The sequence below is a fragment of the Calonectris borealis genome, chromosome 1 (genome assembly GCF_964195595.1).
Source record: "Calonectris borealis chromosome 1, bCalBor7.hap1.2, whole genome shotgun sequence".
Lineage (NCBI taxonomy): Eukaryota > Metazoa > Chordata > Aves > Procellariiformes > Procellariidae > Calonectris > Calonectris borealis.
Window position 1 is genome coordinate 202,854,887 of NC_134312.1, and position 15,550 is coordinate 202,870,436.

Here is a 15,550-nt window from a genome sequence, read left to right on the forward strand (position 1 = left end):
GTGAGAGGGTGACCTCACAGATACTGGTGTTGCAAAAAGTGACAGGAACTTGCAGACAGAAAGGGAAGAAGTTTATAATTTCCCTCCATCAGTTGTGGGGAGATGCTAATGGCTTGAAACACTGTAGAGCAGTATCATTTACTCTAGCCTTGTTCATCTTGATCCTCCCAATTCTTCCCATTCAAATATGGAAACATTGGTTAGATCTGTATACTTTTTTGTAACAAAATTTGGCTTAGTCTTCACTCACATTTCACACCACGTGGGCACATGCTAAAATGACCCAGCAATCTTGTGTATATTGTAAGCTCTTTGGAGAAGGGACTGTGTTTTTCAAGTGTTGCTTGGAATAGGGTCCGTAATCTGGGACTTGTTCCCCTTGACACTGCCCCAGATACCAAATTATTCATCTAATCTATCCAAAGAGTAATTTTTGGGTCTGGCAAGATCCTCTTTGATGACGGAACTTTTGAATAAGTGATGTATGAAACAAAATCATAGTGCTAGTGATAAACTTGTGTCAAGAATACAGAAAATGCTTTCAGGCTTTGTGTGAGAATCTGATTATATTGAAATTGCTCAGTCAGGAGAACATGATCAATTGCTGTACATGCTGCTGTTGTGTAGTGACGGTCTTTGTAGATGAAGTGCCTACAGCCGGTGAAAGCACTGGTTTGAGTCTCTGCGGTTCCTCTACAGACATGGGCCTCCCCATTAATAACATTCTAGAAAATAACAATAATTAATAATGTGGTCAGCTTTGAAAAATGTGATCAGTAGTGGACAGCCTGATGCAGTGCTAAGAACAAGTGCTAACAGAGCCATCACAATAGGCATAATCACAGCAATACCTCAGGCGTGCTCACTATATAATTTTTTTTTTCTTAATAATTCTTCTCTTTAGTTTTAAACCTAATTTTCTGTCTTTTAGAGAAGTGCAATGCTATCATTTGAAACAATTGAACACTTTACCAGCTGCCTTCAGAAAAGGTCATAGAACATTTATAGACTTTAAGAAAAAGATTGTCTGAACGTTTTCGGGAAAGTATTACATGGGGGTCAATCTGAATAAATTGTTGCTAGCTGTTTGGAGTCACCGGAGCTCAATCAAACTTCAAGACTGCATCCTCATTTGGCCTTAAAAAGGGACTTAAACTGCTTTCAACCACCATGATTAGATTGAACATCCAGTTATGGCATATAGCTATTTGGATGTGAAAAAAACTTGTTAATTTATTTTGAAAAAGCCTATGTATTTTTAAAGGATATTTCTTGAATAATAGTCCTTTGAAAGGTTCTGTTTTGGTGTTTCTTCTAATATTCAGCAAACCAGCAACAGTCCTCACAAACTGCATACTCCTTGACAATTTTGGACATAAATCACTATGAAAGCATAGAATTAAGCAATTAGCCATTGTGCATAAAGTAATCTGTGTTAACTAAGGGTGGGATATAAATCCCTTTTGTTTATAAAAACAAGAAGGAGAATTTTCAGATAAGAGTGCTGGAGCAGAACTAGATGCTCTGTTTCTAGAGGCTGCTGCTTTTTTTTTTTTTTTGGTGAACCTGATGTATGGGGCACGTGAGGTGGAACTGGGAATATCAATCTCTCTATGCTTGGGGAGGCTCCTTGGCAAAGGTGAGAAAACCTTTCTTAAAAAAAAAATCACAGTCTTCAGAGGTTTTTCTGTTTGTTTTTGTTAGTGGTAGCAGGTCTCTAGAAAAATTCCATTTTAGAAACCTCCAAAATTATGTGTGCCAGTGTCACTGCTTGCCTGCAGTACACTTGACACACACATGCTAGTTCGAAGCTTAAATGCTCTTGTAATAGTAACTACAAGCATTAATTGAGGAGGTATCTCTGATAGAGGTTGCAAGCTTTTCTGCCAGAATATGTGCTGGGCAAACAAAGGTTACCTTAGTCTCATATACCATGCTCATTGAAGTGTAAATATCTTGTGTGGAATACATAAAACAGTACTCAGGGGCTTGCTTAATTTTTCTTTATAGAGCTGCTGTCTTGGTAGAGTGTTATTTTTAAATGGACCAACAGAAATCACTAATTCTCCATTTTTTAAATTCCTCTTCAATTAGACCCTGGTTATTGCCAATGCTGGTCTCGGTAATGGGATGAGTAGACACCAACTGCTCAGGATAGTAGAAGAATATGGACAGGTGGAAACACTCTTAATGCCACCGAATAAACCATACTCATTTGTGAAATATGGGACAGCAGAAGAAGCCAAGAAAGCCTTTGATGCCCTTAATGGGAAAGAAGTAACCCTGGAAGACTTTGGCCAAAACATTGTTCTATATATTAATTTTGTGGAAAAAGGTATAATTTTTCTGCTTTCCTATATATCCAACTTCCTGCATACTGCTTCCCTTTGCTTTTACTTCCTAGGTTGTAAATATAGCTAAAAGCACATTAGTTTTTGTAAGTAGACACAGAGAATGAAAGCCAGAATCTAAGATTCAGGACATAAAATAATCCTTGCTCCTTGTATTTCATGATAGGATATTCTAATTTGAACTCCTTTACTTGGAGGCAAAAGGAAAAAGGATTTAGGTAATTTCCAGACCATTTAATACTGCACATGAAGGTTTTGTGATTAGGGAGCTAAATTGGGACTCAGGAGATCTCTGGACAGTTCATTGGATTTCTTATGTGACCTTAGTCTTGCTATCTCTATCTTAACTCCAGGAAGAAAAATAGGCACAATAAGATTTCTGGCTTTTTTTTCCCCTTCTCTTCAGGCTTTTTTTATGGTTGACTGTAAGCTACTTAGTACAAGAACTGTTGCTCTTTCTATGAGTTTTTATAGCGTCTAGTGGGAAGGGTTCCTGGTGTTTGTCTGTACATTCTGCCAGTGAATAGCTTTTTTTTAAGCTACTAGGATAACAAACTGAATGTCCCTCCATCACCAACATTTTGTGTTCACCTAGTATTGTATTATACTCCTCCATATTTGATTACAGATTGCTTCCCTGGACAGTTCTATAAAAATAAAATGAGATGCAGGTAGAATCCTGAAGTGATTGGAAATTCTTTTTACCATTATTTTGGCAGGAAAATCACAAGTGGTTTTGCGTTTGAATAGTGTGGAGTCTTGTTGGTCTTATGCAGTAACATTTTTAGAAAGTGCTTTGCATGATGCAAAACTTAGGCCTCATCCTGTTTTATCATGCCAAAAAGGGATCATTCATTCACCAAATAAGATCCCAATGAGGGCTCCATTGTATCATTAAAGTAAATATTTCTACAGCTATACTATATTCTCATACATAATAAATATGCCTATAGGGAACACATGGTTTTATTTTCTCTAAACAGTGACAATATTCTCTTTCTCCATACACCCTAGTTTTCTGGCAGAATGCTGTTCCTACAAGCTTGCCTCCAGGCCTAATGGTCGTTGAAAAGATTATTTCTCCAGAGGAAGAAAGGAGGATGTTAGAAAGTATTGACTGGATAGGAGATGAAGATACTCAAACCGGTAGGCAAAACTATAGAAATCCAGACCTACCATACTTTTATGCTGTTTTTTCCTACAGTTCCAGTTTACAAGAAGTCTACATCTTGATAAATGTATTGTTTGAAATCCTTGTGTATTTGTTCTTAGTATTTTAGAAATTGGGTCTTATATTGCAAATGATAAACTCCTGGGCGCAAGTGGTCTGAATTGGTGTTCTGGTATGGATTTACTTGAATAATATTCCTGCATCTAGAAACAACTAAAGTCTTTTTTAGGTGTCTTATGCCAAGCACAAGACTGTTCTGTGAAGGTTACCCTTGTAATTTGATGTCCAAGGGGCTGCATCTTCTCTTAAATCAAAAAGAAATCAGAGAGACATGCATTCCAGACACTTTTGTGCTTTCACTTGAGCTCTGTGGAGTTAAATCTCTTAATAAATTAATTGTTCTTGGAATTCACTTCAAGGTTCCTGTGTAAATTCTGTTCCTTGGAATAACACAAAGGGTTATATTGACCTTAGCTAACATGTAACTTGGTAATTGGTGAAAGTGAAGGATCCTGTTGTATCCATAGGATATTAATCAAGTGCAAGTTCAGACATCAGGGCAAGAATAAAGATGCATTAAACGTGGCTCAAGAAAATTGGTACTCTTTACTTTTTGCATGTACAAAAACACCATCAGTTTGACTTCAAACAGTGCTGAATGTGATGCTTGATGCAAATACAAAAGGTAGGAAGGCAGAAGAAGTGTGTGCCGTGGAGAACAAGGGTCACACACATTGTTTCAACTGCTAATTAAAGAATCTTTAGATTTAACATGTCAGATGGAATAGGGAAGCATAGTAAATTGCCTATACTGTTTTATGTAGTCTAATCTTACTTTAAACTCGTGTGTTTTTACAGCCCAGAAGACTTTAAAGCATAGAAGAGTAAAACATTTTGGATATGAGTTTTGCTATGATAACAACAATGTTGATAAAGACAAACCTTTACCTGGAGGTGAGAACTCCCCTATTAAATCATAGTTATTTCTCGCTGATGTTTGAACCATTATATAAAGCCTTTAAGCCCCACTGAGATATGGATGTGAGATTTTAATTAAAGGAGAGGTGATATTCTAACAAAAGGAGAGCCTTCACTGTGTCTTAAGCACGCACTGAACAGTGCTTTTGAATGGGATCCACTCCAAATTGCTGTGAGTGCTTGAAGCTTGTTTCTGAATCACTTGCAGCCAAGGGCTGCTGCCCTTTGTTGAGGTCTAGTCAGATAAGGCTTTTGGGATTGTAATTGTCATTCTTTTTTAGCTTTTGTTTTGTAAAACAATTATGTGTTACAAATTACATATTCATTTGTTTGGGGAATGTGATGTATATTGCTGTGTATATTTATCTTGACTAGCTTGAAGCTTGCTGGATGCACACCAAAATAAAATTTTCTTTGGAGTGAAAGCAATTTTGAAAAGGTTTGAATAACTCTTGTTTAGAGTTGAGAGCTGTGAGTCAGAGAAAAGCGAGTGAGTCATCTTATAGTCTTAGATTTAAAAATAGTAAAATAGGGGAGTTAAATTCCTATAAAACTTGAAAGTGTTTAAGGTGATGCATGTGTACTGGGGTGGATGTAGCTTCCAACAGGAGGATTCTGGTTACACTGTGGTTTTAACAGTGAAGCTTTATAATCATAAAAGCACTGATATTTGGGCTGTTTTCTAGTCTCACAGCTAGAATATTTTATGTGTGAGAAAAGCACAAACACTTCATTGGAAGAGAACAATTAAAAAATAAATCAATAGATTCATGAAAGGGATGTTACCAACATGTTTGTGGGTGTTACTTCCAATAGAATTTTACAGTGAAGTCCTTGGGTAAAATAGCAAACCAAATATTCAGTGAAGGACTGTAACTTTCATTCCTGTTTCAAAACCAGTTTAACTTCAGCAGGTTTTTTTTGGTGATATTTAATCTAATTCAGTAACAAATTTTTAGGGGGTAAATTTTTTTTGATAGCTCTCTGCACAACTTCTGATTTTCTGCATAATAATTTTGCTTCTTGACTGCAACTTTTTTACTGTAGTTGGTGGAAACTTTGCCTCTGATTCGATATGCTTTTATTTATGTGCAGATAGCGCAGTTTGCATTTGTAAGGAGTGGACCTGGTCCGCTTCTGAATGCAGAGGCTTTGGAGGAATGGCCTTTCTGATTGTGAGATGTTATAAATATATCGGACTTGCAGATCAGGCCCCCAGTTCTGATGTGTGTGTTGCAGCAAATGCAGAGTGATCATTATTAAAGATGGACTAATGTATCTATGAAGCTGTTTCTATATATTTTGTCCAGTTATTATATTTATTGTAAAAAGAAAGGATAAAAATGTAAAGAGCTATCCTGTTTTGCTCACAGTTTTGTTTCTATAACTAGGTATTCCTGAAATTTGCGACCTATTCTTGGAGAAGTGCTTGAAGCAGGGATATATCAAACATAAACCTGATCAACTGACTGTAAATCAGTATGAACCTGGACAAGGTAAGTTTATTTGTCCTTCAAAATTTTTGAAGCTCTTTACCTTACATTGTGATTTAACCCTGGTAGGCAAGTAAGCACCACACAGCCACTCGCTCACTCCCCCTCATTGACATAGGGGAGAGAATTGGAAGGATAAAGTGAGAAAACTCATGCGTTGAGATAAAACAGTTTAAAAAGTTTAAAAAAAAAAAAAAGGGGAAAGAAAAGGAAAACAAAACAAAGAAAAACAAACGATGCAAAAATAACCCCCAAACAATTGCTGACCGATGCCCAGCCAGTCCCTGAGCAATGGCATCCCCGGTAAACCTCTCCCTTGTTTTATTGCTGAGCACGATGTCATATGGTATGGAATATCCCTTTGGTCAGTTGGGGTCAGCTGTCCCAGCTGCGTCCCCTCCCAACTTCTTGTGTACCCCTGGCCGACTCGCTGGCAGGGAAGCATGAGAACCAGAAAGGACCTTGATGCTGTGTGAGCGCTGCTCAGCTATAACTAAAACATCCCTGTGTTCTCAACACTGTTTTCATCACAAATCCAAAACACCACCATACAAGCTACGGTGAAGAAAATTAACTCTATCCCAGCCAAACCAGTGCAACTTAACTGAAAATCAGAAGGGAATAGCATCTAAATGTGGCATGGTGTAGGGACAGGATTTAAGCACCTGCTTAGTGTATTTCCTCTGTGACCAGGAATGCTTTGAATCAAAACTAAGGTCTTCATACTGGTTTCTGAACCCGGGAGCTTGTGTTTAGAAGTACGTTTCTTGATACTACTGTTATGGAAATTGATGGTGTTTCAGAGTCCAAGGCCATAACATGGAAACTAAACATAAAAAGATACAGGAATAAATAGTCATATTTGGTTTTGTACTCAAGTGCATTTTTTCACTCCAAACTCTTCTTGCTCCCTGTACTGTGCATACAGTCTCCAGGAAACGGCTCTTGCTGTTAGTACATATGATATAATGTTAATATATATAATATGTGGACTCTTAAGTATGATGCAAGCAATGTTCCCTTACCTGAGGAATAAGAAATTATTCTGTTTCTATAATCTTTCCCAAACTGGAGACATCTGAAGAGAAATTTGCTTCTAATCACACCTCTAGGGAATGAATCACTGTGCAGAAGCACAGCAAAAGCTGTGCTTTTTGCTAAGGTCAATCATCAATCATCACAGGTCCCTGCTCGGGGCGCCAGGCGAACCCCCGGCCGGCCTTCCTCGCCTCAACCTTCCCAGCTGCCCCTACACAACAGATATGGGGCTCTGGAACTTGAGGGCCAGACGAACGAGGACGAAGATGAAGGCCCATCCAGGGGGTTGCCCGAGGCGAGGCAGCCAGCCCCACACATTACGACTGCCTCCGCTAAGAAAAAAAGGAGGGTAATTGTCATTGGTGATTCCCTTCTGAGGGGGACCGAGGGCCCAATTTGTCGGCCGGACCCATCCCACAGGGAAGTCTGCTGCCTCCCTGGGGCCCGGGTGAAGGACATTACTAGGAAACTCCCTGGTCTCGTGCAGGCCTCCGATTACTACCCACTACTGGTTATACAGGCTGGCAGCGAGGAGGTTGCAGGGAGAAGTCCCGAAGGGATCAAAAGGGACTTCAGGGCGCTGGGGCGACTGGTGGGAGGATCGGGAGCACAGGTAGTGTTTTCCTCGATCCCTTTAGTGGCAGGGCGGAACACCGAAAGGAACAGGAAAACTCATCGGATCAACACGTGGCTCAGGGGCTGGTGCCATCGACAGAATTTTGGCTTCTTTGACCACGGGGAGGTTTACACGGCACCGGGCCTGCTGGCGACGGACGGAGTTCAGCTGTCTCGCAGGGGGAAAAGGATTCTCGCGTGTGAGTTGGCGGGGCTCATCGAGAGGGCTTTAAACTAGGTTCGAAGGGGGAAGGGGATAAAACCAGGCTCTCTAGAGAAGAGCCTAGGGACCGCACGCCAATGTCAGGGGAGAAATCGGCAGCCCAGCTCAAGTGCATCTATACCAATGCCCGCAGCATGGGCGGCAAACAGGAGGAGCTGGAAGCCATTGTGCAGCGGGGTAGCTATGACTTAGTCGCCATCACGGAAACATGGTGGGATGAGTCGCACGATTGGAGTGCTGCAATGGACGGCTATAAGCTTTTCAGAAGGGACAGGCGAGGAAGGAGAGGCGGTGGAGTAGCCCTGTATGTTAGGGAATGCTTCGACTGTCTAGAGCTCGATGGTAGTGATGACGAGGTCGAGTGCTTGTGGGTAAGGATGAGGGGGAAGGCCAACAAGGCAGATATCCTGCTGGGGGTCTGTTATAGACCACCTGGCCAGGAAGAGGAGGCAGACGAAATATTCTACCAGAGGCTGGCAGAAGTCTCCCAGTCGCTAGCCCTTGTTCTCCTGGGGGACTTCAACTTTCCGGACGTCTGCTGGAAATACCACACGGCAGAGAGGAAACAGTCGAGGAGGTTCCTGGAGTGTGTGGAGGATAACTTCCTGACGCAGCTGGTAAGCGAGCCCACCAGGGGAGATGCCTCGCTTGACCTGCTGTTCACGAACAGAGAAGGGCTGGTGGGAGATGTGGTGATCGGAGGCCGGCTTGGGCTTAGCGACCATGAAATGGTAGAATTTTCGATACTTGGTGAAGTAAAGAGGGGGGCCAGCAAAACCGCTACCATGGACTTCCGGCGGGCGGACTTTGGCCTGCTCAGGACACTGGTCGAGAGGGTCCCTTGGGAGACGGTCCTGAAGGGCAAAGGGGTCCAGGAAGGCTGGACGTTCTTCAAGAAGGAAGTCTTAAAGGCGCAGGAGCGGGCTGTCCCCATGTGCCGCAAGAAGAACGGGCGGGGAAGGCGACCGGCCTGGCTGAACGGGGAGCTCTGGCTGGGACTCAGGGAAAAAAGGAGAGTTTATCACTTGTGGAGGAAGGGTCAGGCAACTCAGGAAGAGTACAGGGATCGCGTTAGGTCGTGCAGAGAGGAAATTAGAAAGGCAAAAGCCCAGCTAGAACTCAACCTGGCCACTGTCGTGAGAGACAACAAAAAATGCTTTTATAAGTATGTTAATGACAAAAGGAGAGCCAAGGAGAATCTCCATCCTCTATTGGATGCGGGGGGGAACGTTGCCATCGAGGACGAGGAAAAGGCTGAGGTACTCAACGCCTTCTTTGCCTCAGTCTTTAGTAGTCAGAATGGTTATCCTCAGGGTACTCAGCCCCCTGAGCTGGAAGACAGGGATGACGAGCAGGATAAACCCCCCATAATTCAAGAGGATGAAGTTCATGACCTGCTATGCCACCTGGACGTTCACAAGTCTATGGGGCCGGATGGGATCCACCCGAGGGTTCTGAGGGAGCTGGCGGAGGAGCTTGCCGAGCCGCTCTCCATCATTTACCAGCAGTCCTGGTTAACTGGGGAAGTCCCGGACGACTGGAGGCTCGCCAATGTGACTCCCATCTACAAGAAGGGCCGGAAGGAGGATCCGGGGAACTACAGGCCGGTCAGCCTGACCTCGGTGCCGGGGAAGATCATGGAGCGGTTGGTTTTGAGGGCGCTCACGAGTCATGTCCGGGACAACCAGGGGATCAGGCCCAGCCAGCACGGGTTCATGGAAGGCAGGTCCTGCTTGACCAACCTGATCTCCTTCTATGACCAGGTGACCCGCCTAGTGGATGAGGGAAAGGCAGTGGATGTGGTCTACTTGGACTTCAGTAAGGCCTTTGACACTGTCTCCCACAGCATTCTCCTAGAGAAGCTGGTGGCTCACGGCCTAGACAGGTACACTCTTCGCTGGGTAAAAAACTGGCTGGACGGCCGAGCCCAGAGAGTTGTGGTCAACGGAGTTAAATCCAGTTGGCAGCCGGTCACGAGCGGTGTTCCCCAGGGCTCAGTACTGGGGCCGGTCCTGTTCAATATCTTCATCAATGATCTGGACGAGGGGATCGAGTGCTCCCTCAGTAAGTTTGCAGACGACACCAAGTTGGGCGGGAGTGTTGATCTGCTGGAGGGTAGGAAGGCTCTGCAGAGGGACCTGGACAGGCTGGATCGATGGGCTGAGGCCAACTGTATGAGGTTCAACAAGGCCAAGTGCCGGGTCCTGCACTTCGGCCACAACAACCCCAGGCAACGCTACAGGCTTGGGGAAGAGTGGCTGGAAAGCTGCCCAGAGGAAAAGGACCTGGGGGTGCTGGTTGACAGCCGGCTGAACATGAGCCGGCAGTGTGCCCAGGTGGCCAAGAAGGCCAATGGCATCCTGGCCTGTATCAGGAATAGTGTGGCCAGCAGGAATAGGGAGGTGATCGTGCCCCTGTACTCGGCACTGGTGAGGCCGCACCTCGAATACTGTGTTCAGTTTTGGGCCCCTCACTACAAGAAAGACATGGAGGTGCTGGAGCGCGTCCAGAGGAGGGCAGCGAAGCTGGTGAAGGGCCTGGAGCACAAGTCTTATGAGGAGCGGCTGAGGGAACTGGGGTTGTTTAGCCTGGAGAAGAGGAGGCTGAGGGGAGACCTCATCGCGCTCTACAACTACCTGAAAGGAGGTTGTAGCGAGGTGGGTGTTGGTCTCTTCTCCCAAGTAACTAGCGATAGGACGAGAGGAAATGGCTTCAAGTTGCGCCAAGGGAGGTTTAGATTGGACATTAGGAAAAATTTCTTTACTGAAAGAGTGGTTAGGCCTTGGAACAGGCTGCCCAGGGAAGTGGTGGAGTCACCATCCCTGGACGTATTTAAAAGACGTGTAGATGAGGCCCTTAGGGACATGGTGTAGTGGGCATGGTGGTGTTGGGTTGACGGTTGGACACGATGATCTTAGAGGTCTTTTCCAACCTGTATGATCAAGGTTAAGTATCTGGCTTCCTTTTTGGAGTGGATATCTCGTTTGTCCTTAGAAAGAAAGGAGAACAGCTTTTCTTTCAGAATTAATGTCTGACAGCTAATACAGTGTCTGCCAAACAGGGGTATGAAAAGCTGATCCTATTTGTTTATGTATCTGACAATCTGTTAAATTGACAGTTATGTACTTCTGGCTGGGGCATCAGAGGAGATTAGTTAGAATTGTAGATGTCTATGAAGAATAGATTTTTTTTAAAAACAAACAAACAAACAAAAACCCAAACCAAACCCAAAGCAAAATACCCTTTCTTAAATGCAAATTGTTAGGATATGAATGAGCACACAGTGCAGTCAGATTAATACCTTTAGTATCTGTTTTCCGAGACCGATTGTCACTGGAAATTACACTTGATATTTTAAAAAGTGACTGATGACTTTGGGTATCTAAGCTGTAGGGGCCACACTTAAGACACATTAAATGAATTCCTTTTTGAGGGCACTTTTTTCATTCAGGGTCCTAATAATGTTTAAAGTTGTAGGTTTATACTTGAAAGTTACCATCCATTTGAATGCTTAGATGACTCTCTTACTGTGTGCTGCATATATGGAGTATGAACAGCAGGTGGGTAGGTCAGTGCGGTCTTGATTGAATTGTCTGGGTGAGCTGAAGAGAGCAGTCGATGTTGCACAGTGAATTGCACTGACTTCAGGGCGCATCTGAAGGCAGAGTTTCAGTGCTTTATACTGAGGCAAAGTTATGAGCAAACACACATATGTGTCCTTGGTTTTCAAGTCTTGCTGATTTTCTATCATTAAATATTGGCCTCATAAAACACTTGTATTGCTTTCACTGAAACTAATGGAATTCAGAATATTTACATCTGGAGACAAAATCTGGCAGACAATAAGGATACTTTGTAGGGCTCACTGACACACTTAGGAAAAAATGTTTTCAGCTCAGAAATTTGATAGTGTCCAAAATGAATCTGGGTAGAGCTTTTAATAAGCAAATATAACTGTTTTGGTTTGGACCACATAGGAGTTATTCTGTCTGGGCCTGCTGTGGTGTCAAAGGAAGGCATAGTTGCAGTTCTCCCAAGCTGCCTGCTGGCCTTGCTCCACTGCTCCACTGCTGGCTACAGTTCCCCACCATGCGGTGAGATCTTGCTGTGGCATGCACACTGCTGTTTCAGCACTTGGTGTTAAAATGTGTGGCACGAGCTGCAGGGAATGGCAGTTTCTTTCCAATTACCAGATCTGAAATAAAAATAAAAAAAAAAAAATTGCCGTCCCTTTGGCAATTCTCAACTATGTGTGGTTACTCATACACATGAGTACTGATGTACTACCCAGGGATTAGCCTAGCAAAGGTGTGTGGAGTTCTCCTGAGAACTGCAAAGCAGAGGCAGGGTTTGTCCCTGACAGTGCCTATGCTTGTGGTAGTAGGTCCTAATTCTGAAGCTGAGACCCTTAGCACAGTCATTTGCTTAGCAATAGAGGGAGTATTTGGGATGATGTCGTGGTTTAACCCCAGCTGGCAGCTAAGGACCACACAGCCGCTCACTTACTACCCCCTACAGTGGGATGGGGGGAGAATCGGAAGAGTAAAAGTGAGAAAACTCATGGGTTGAGATAAGAACAGTTTAATAATTGAAATAAAATAAAATAGTAGTAGTAATAATAATAATAATAAAAGCATATACAAAGCAAGTGATCCACGATGCAATTGCTCACTACCTGCTGACCGATGCCCAGCCAGTCCCTGAGCAGTGCCCCCCCCCCAGCCAAGTTTCCCCTAGTTTATATACTGAGCATGACACCATATGGTATGTAATATCCCTTTGACCAGTTTGGGTCAGGTGTCCTGGCTGTCCAGCTGTCCCCCTCCCAGCTTCTTGTGTATCTCTAGCCTTCTCAGTTGGTAGAGCATGAGAAGCTGAAAAGTCCTTGACGGGTGTAAGCACTACTTAGCAACAACTAAAACATCAGTGTATTATCAACATTATTCTCATCCTAAACCCAAAACACAGCACTATACCAGCTACTAGGAAGAAAATCAACTCTATCCCTGCCAAAAACAGGACAGATGACTCCTCTGTGAAGAAAGTGAGGGAGAAATATGTGATAATGGATGAACTAAGGCCTAACGTAGCATAACTGTTAGTGCTAAGTGCTAAGCTGCCTAAGGGGAGAGCATAGTGATTTCAGGTGCTGTCTGCAGCAAGGAGAGCATTTGGAGTCTTCAGAGAGTGAGTGAGGACTTTGAGTGCTCTAAGCTGTCTTCTAGGTATTTCCGCTGATTATACAGGACACTTGTGTTAACTGTGTGCATCTAATCTGGGCATGTAAATCAGACATTTTGGAAGGTAACTTCCTCCTTTATGATATCATCCAAGTTTCCTATATGGACATCCATGGAAATAGAGCTTGCTAACAGAGATGCCACTCTATTACTATGATACTGACTTTTTTGTTTTTTTTTCTTATGCAGGAATTCCTCCTCATATTGATACACATTCCGCTTTTGAGGATGAAATAATCTCTCTCAGTTTAGGAGCTGAGGTAAACTTAATGTTTGTATGTGTTTTGATGAGTAGGGCTGAAAACAGTCCACATCATCTAGTCTGTGCTCTAATTAGTGTCTTTACTTTTACTCTGTTTGGATTCATCTGCTGCATCTGTGCCCATCCACGTTTTACAAAGTTAGCATTACTTTCTCTGCTTTAAGCACTACTGCAGCAAGTCTTTGCTACTTGGCCTTCCTATCTTCCTACACATTTCTTGAGAGTGCATTCTTCACATCTGCAAGGTCTGCTTCCATTGCTATCTTGGGCTTTTTGTGTCAGGGGAGTTACCTGTATTGCTGTGTATTCGCATGGTACTGGATAATTAGAAGCTTAACAAGGCTAAGAACAGGTTATCGCAGTGGGTAATAAAGGTTTGACTTTCGAATCTTTCCGTTGAAAAGCTATGAATGCTCTATGAGAATGATCTAGTCTGCTACTTGTTTTTTCTGGCTGTAGTGTGTAGACGACACAGATGGTGTGTGCTTATAGAGTTGTACCAGTATTACCAATAGCATTCTCCTATTACAAAACAACTACTTTGATTATTGCTCTTGGTTTGTTTTGCTCTTTTGGCAGAGAGAGGAACATGGCTGGATATTCTGAGCACTGACATTTTTTGAATCTTTAGTCTGGGCTCTGGCATCCTCTTTTCTTCTTGCAAGTTGTGTAGTGGATGTGGAGCTCCTGGGACGAGCTGTGAGTCAAAGGAAGGATAGCTTTTTCATTAACATGTGTGGCAGTGGCACACGTGTGTTCCTGGTCACTTGAAAAGGGGGTGTCAGTCTTGCCAGTCCTCTCAGCCTGACCATGGATGTATTTGTCCACCACTCACAAAAGCATCCAGTTGAGTAGGAACGTCTGAGATTAGTTGTGAGGGTGGTGTGCACAGTGGCGGTAGAGTTCTTACTACTTTTGTTTTGGAATCTCCTGTCATGGTTTTACAGCAGCTGGCAACTAAGCATCACACAGCGGCTCGCTCACTTCCCCCTGGTGGGATGGGGGAGAGAATCGGAAGAGTAAAAGTGAGAAAACTCCTGGGTTGAGATAAAGACAGTTTAACAGGTAAAGCAAAAGCCGCGCACGCAAGCAAAGCAAAACAAGGAATTCATTCACTACTGCCCATCGGCAGGCAGGTGTTCAGCCATCTCCAGGAAAGCAGGGCTCCATCACGCGTAACGGTGACTTGGGAAGACAAACGCTATCACTCTGAACGTACCCCCCTTCTTCTTCCCCCAGCTTTATACGCTGAGCGTGACATTATAGGGTGTGAAATATCCCTTTGGTCAGTTGGGGTCAGCTGTCCCAGCTGTGTCCCCTCCCAGCTTCTTGTGCACCCCCAGCCTACTCAATGGTGGGGTGGTGTGAGGAGCAGAAAAGGCCTTGACTCTGTGTAAGCACTGCTCAGCAGGAACTGAAACATCCCTGTATTATCAAAACATAGCCTCATACTAGCTACTACAAAGAAAATTAACACTATCCCAGCCAAAATCGGCACATTCTCCACCCCTTATTCCATACCATTTACATCATGCTCAGGTCCCACACTATCCAATACAACCTCATTAACCACCACCCCGCCTCCCATCCTTTGGTATAATACACAGATATCATGTGTCACCCTGTAAAATGGGCCACCCCTGTAAAATGTCTTTAAAATGTCCATAAATGTCCACAAACTGTCCACTGCATTCATTTAGTCCATGACTTTGGGCTCCATCTGTTATGGTGGTCACTCAGGACAGGAGAGGTGTGTGTTGCATGGAGTTACTGGGCACCAACGCCAGCTCAGGTTGTGTCACTGCTGCATTTGCACTGCGTCTTGTGGGGCTTGTCTTCCATTGGTTCAGGTGGTTCCTGCTATAGTAATTCCTATAACATGCAACTCAAATCATGGGTTACAACAATGTAAAGTATACCCATTACAATCCACCCCTGGGCCCTTTGGGCCAGGTTATAGGGTTTAACATCGCAATGAACTCCTTCCCTTGCTCCTAGCCTAACTAGCCCCAATCTAGGGGCTACTTCTTCATGTGGCTTCTGCACTTAGCCTCGTCTCAGAGATAGTGTGTTCTCCTCTGTTCAGCTGCACTGTTGTTTTTAATGGTGCCAACGCCTCCATGCTAGGGAGCACGTGGGAACGTGCATTTCTTTCATGTAGTTTCTCTAGGAGAAGGGC

At 43.7% G+C, this 15,550-nt stretch overlaps 1 protein-coding gene across 2 annotated transcripts in view; it reads left to right on the forward strand.

Annotated features, from left to right (window-relative positions):
• The window catches only part of ALKBH8 (alkB homolog 8, tRNA methyltransferase), a 51,459-nt gene that overhangs the window by 2,756 nt on the left and 33,153 nt on the right, over positions 1-15,550 (forward strand). For both annotated transcript variants that reach the window (XM_075140065.1, XM_075140064.1), the window contains exons 3-7: positions 2,095-2,335; positions 3,366-3,497; positions 4,381-4,476; positions 5,892-5,996; positions 13,299-13,369. In XM_075140065.1, coding sequence (XP_074996166.1) covers positions 2,095-2,335; positions 3,366-3,497; positions 4,381-4,476; positions 5,892-5,996; positions 13,299-13,369 — 645 coding nt within the window. The remainder of the gene's footprint in view (positions 1-2,094; positions 2,336-3,365; positions 3,498-4,380; positions 4,477-5,891; positions 5,997-13,298; positions 13,370-15,550) is intronic.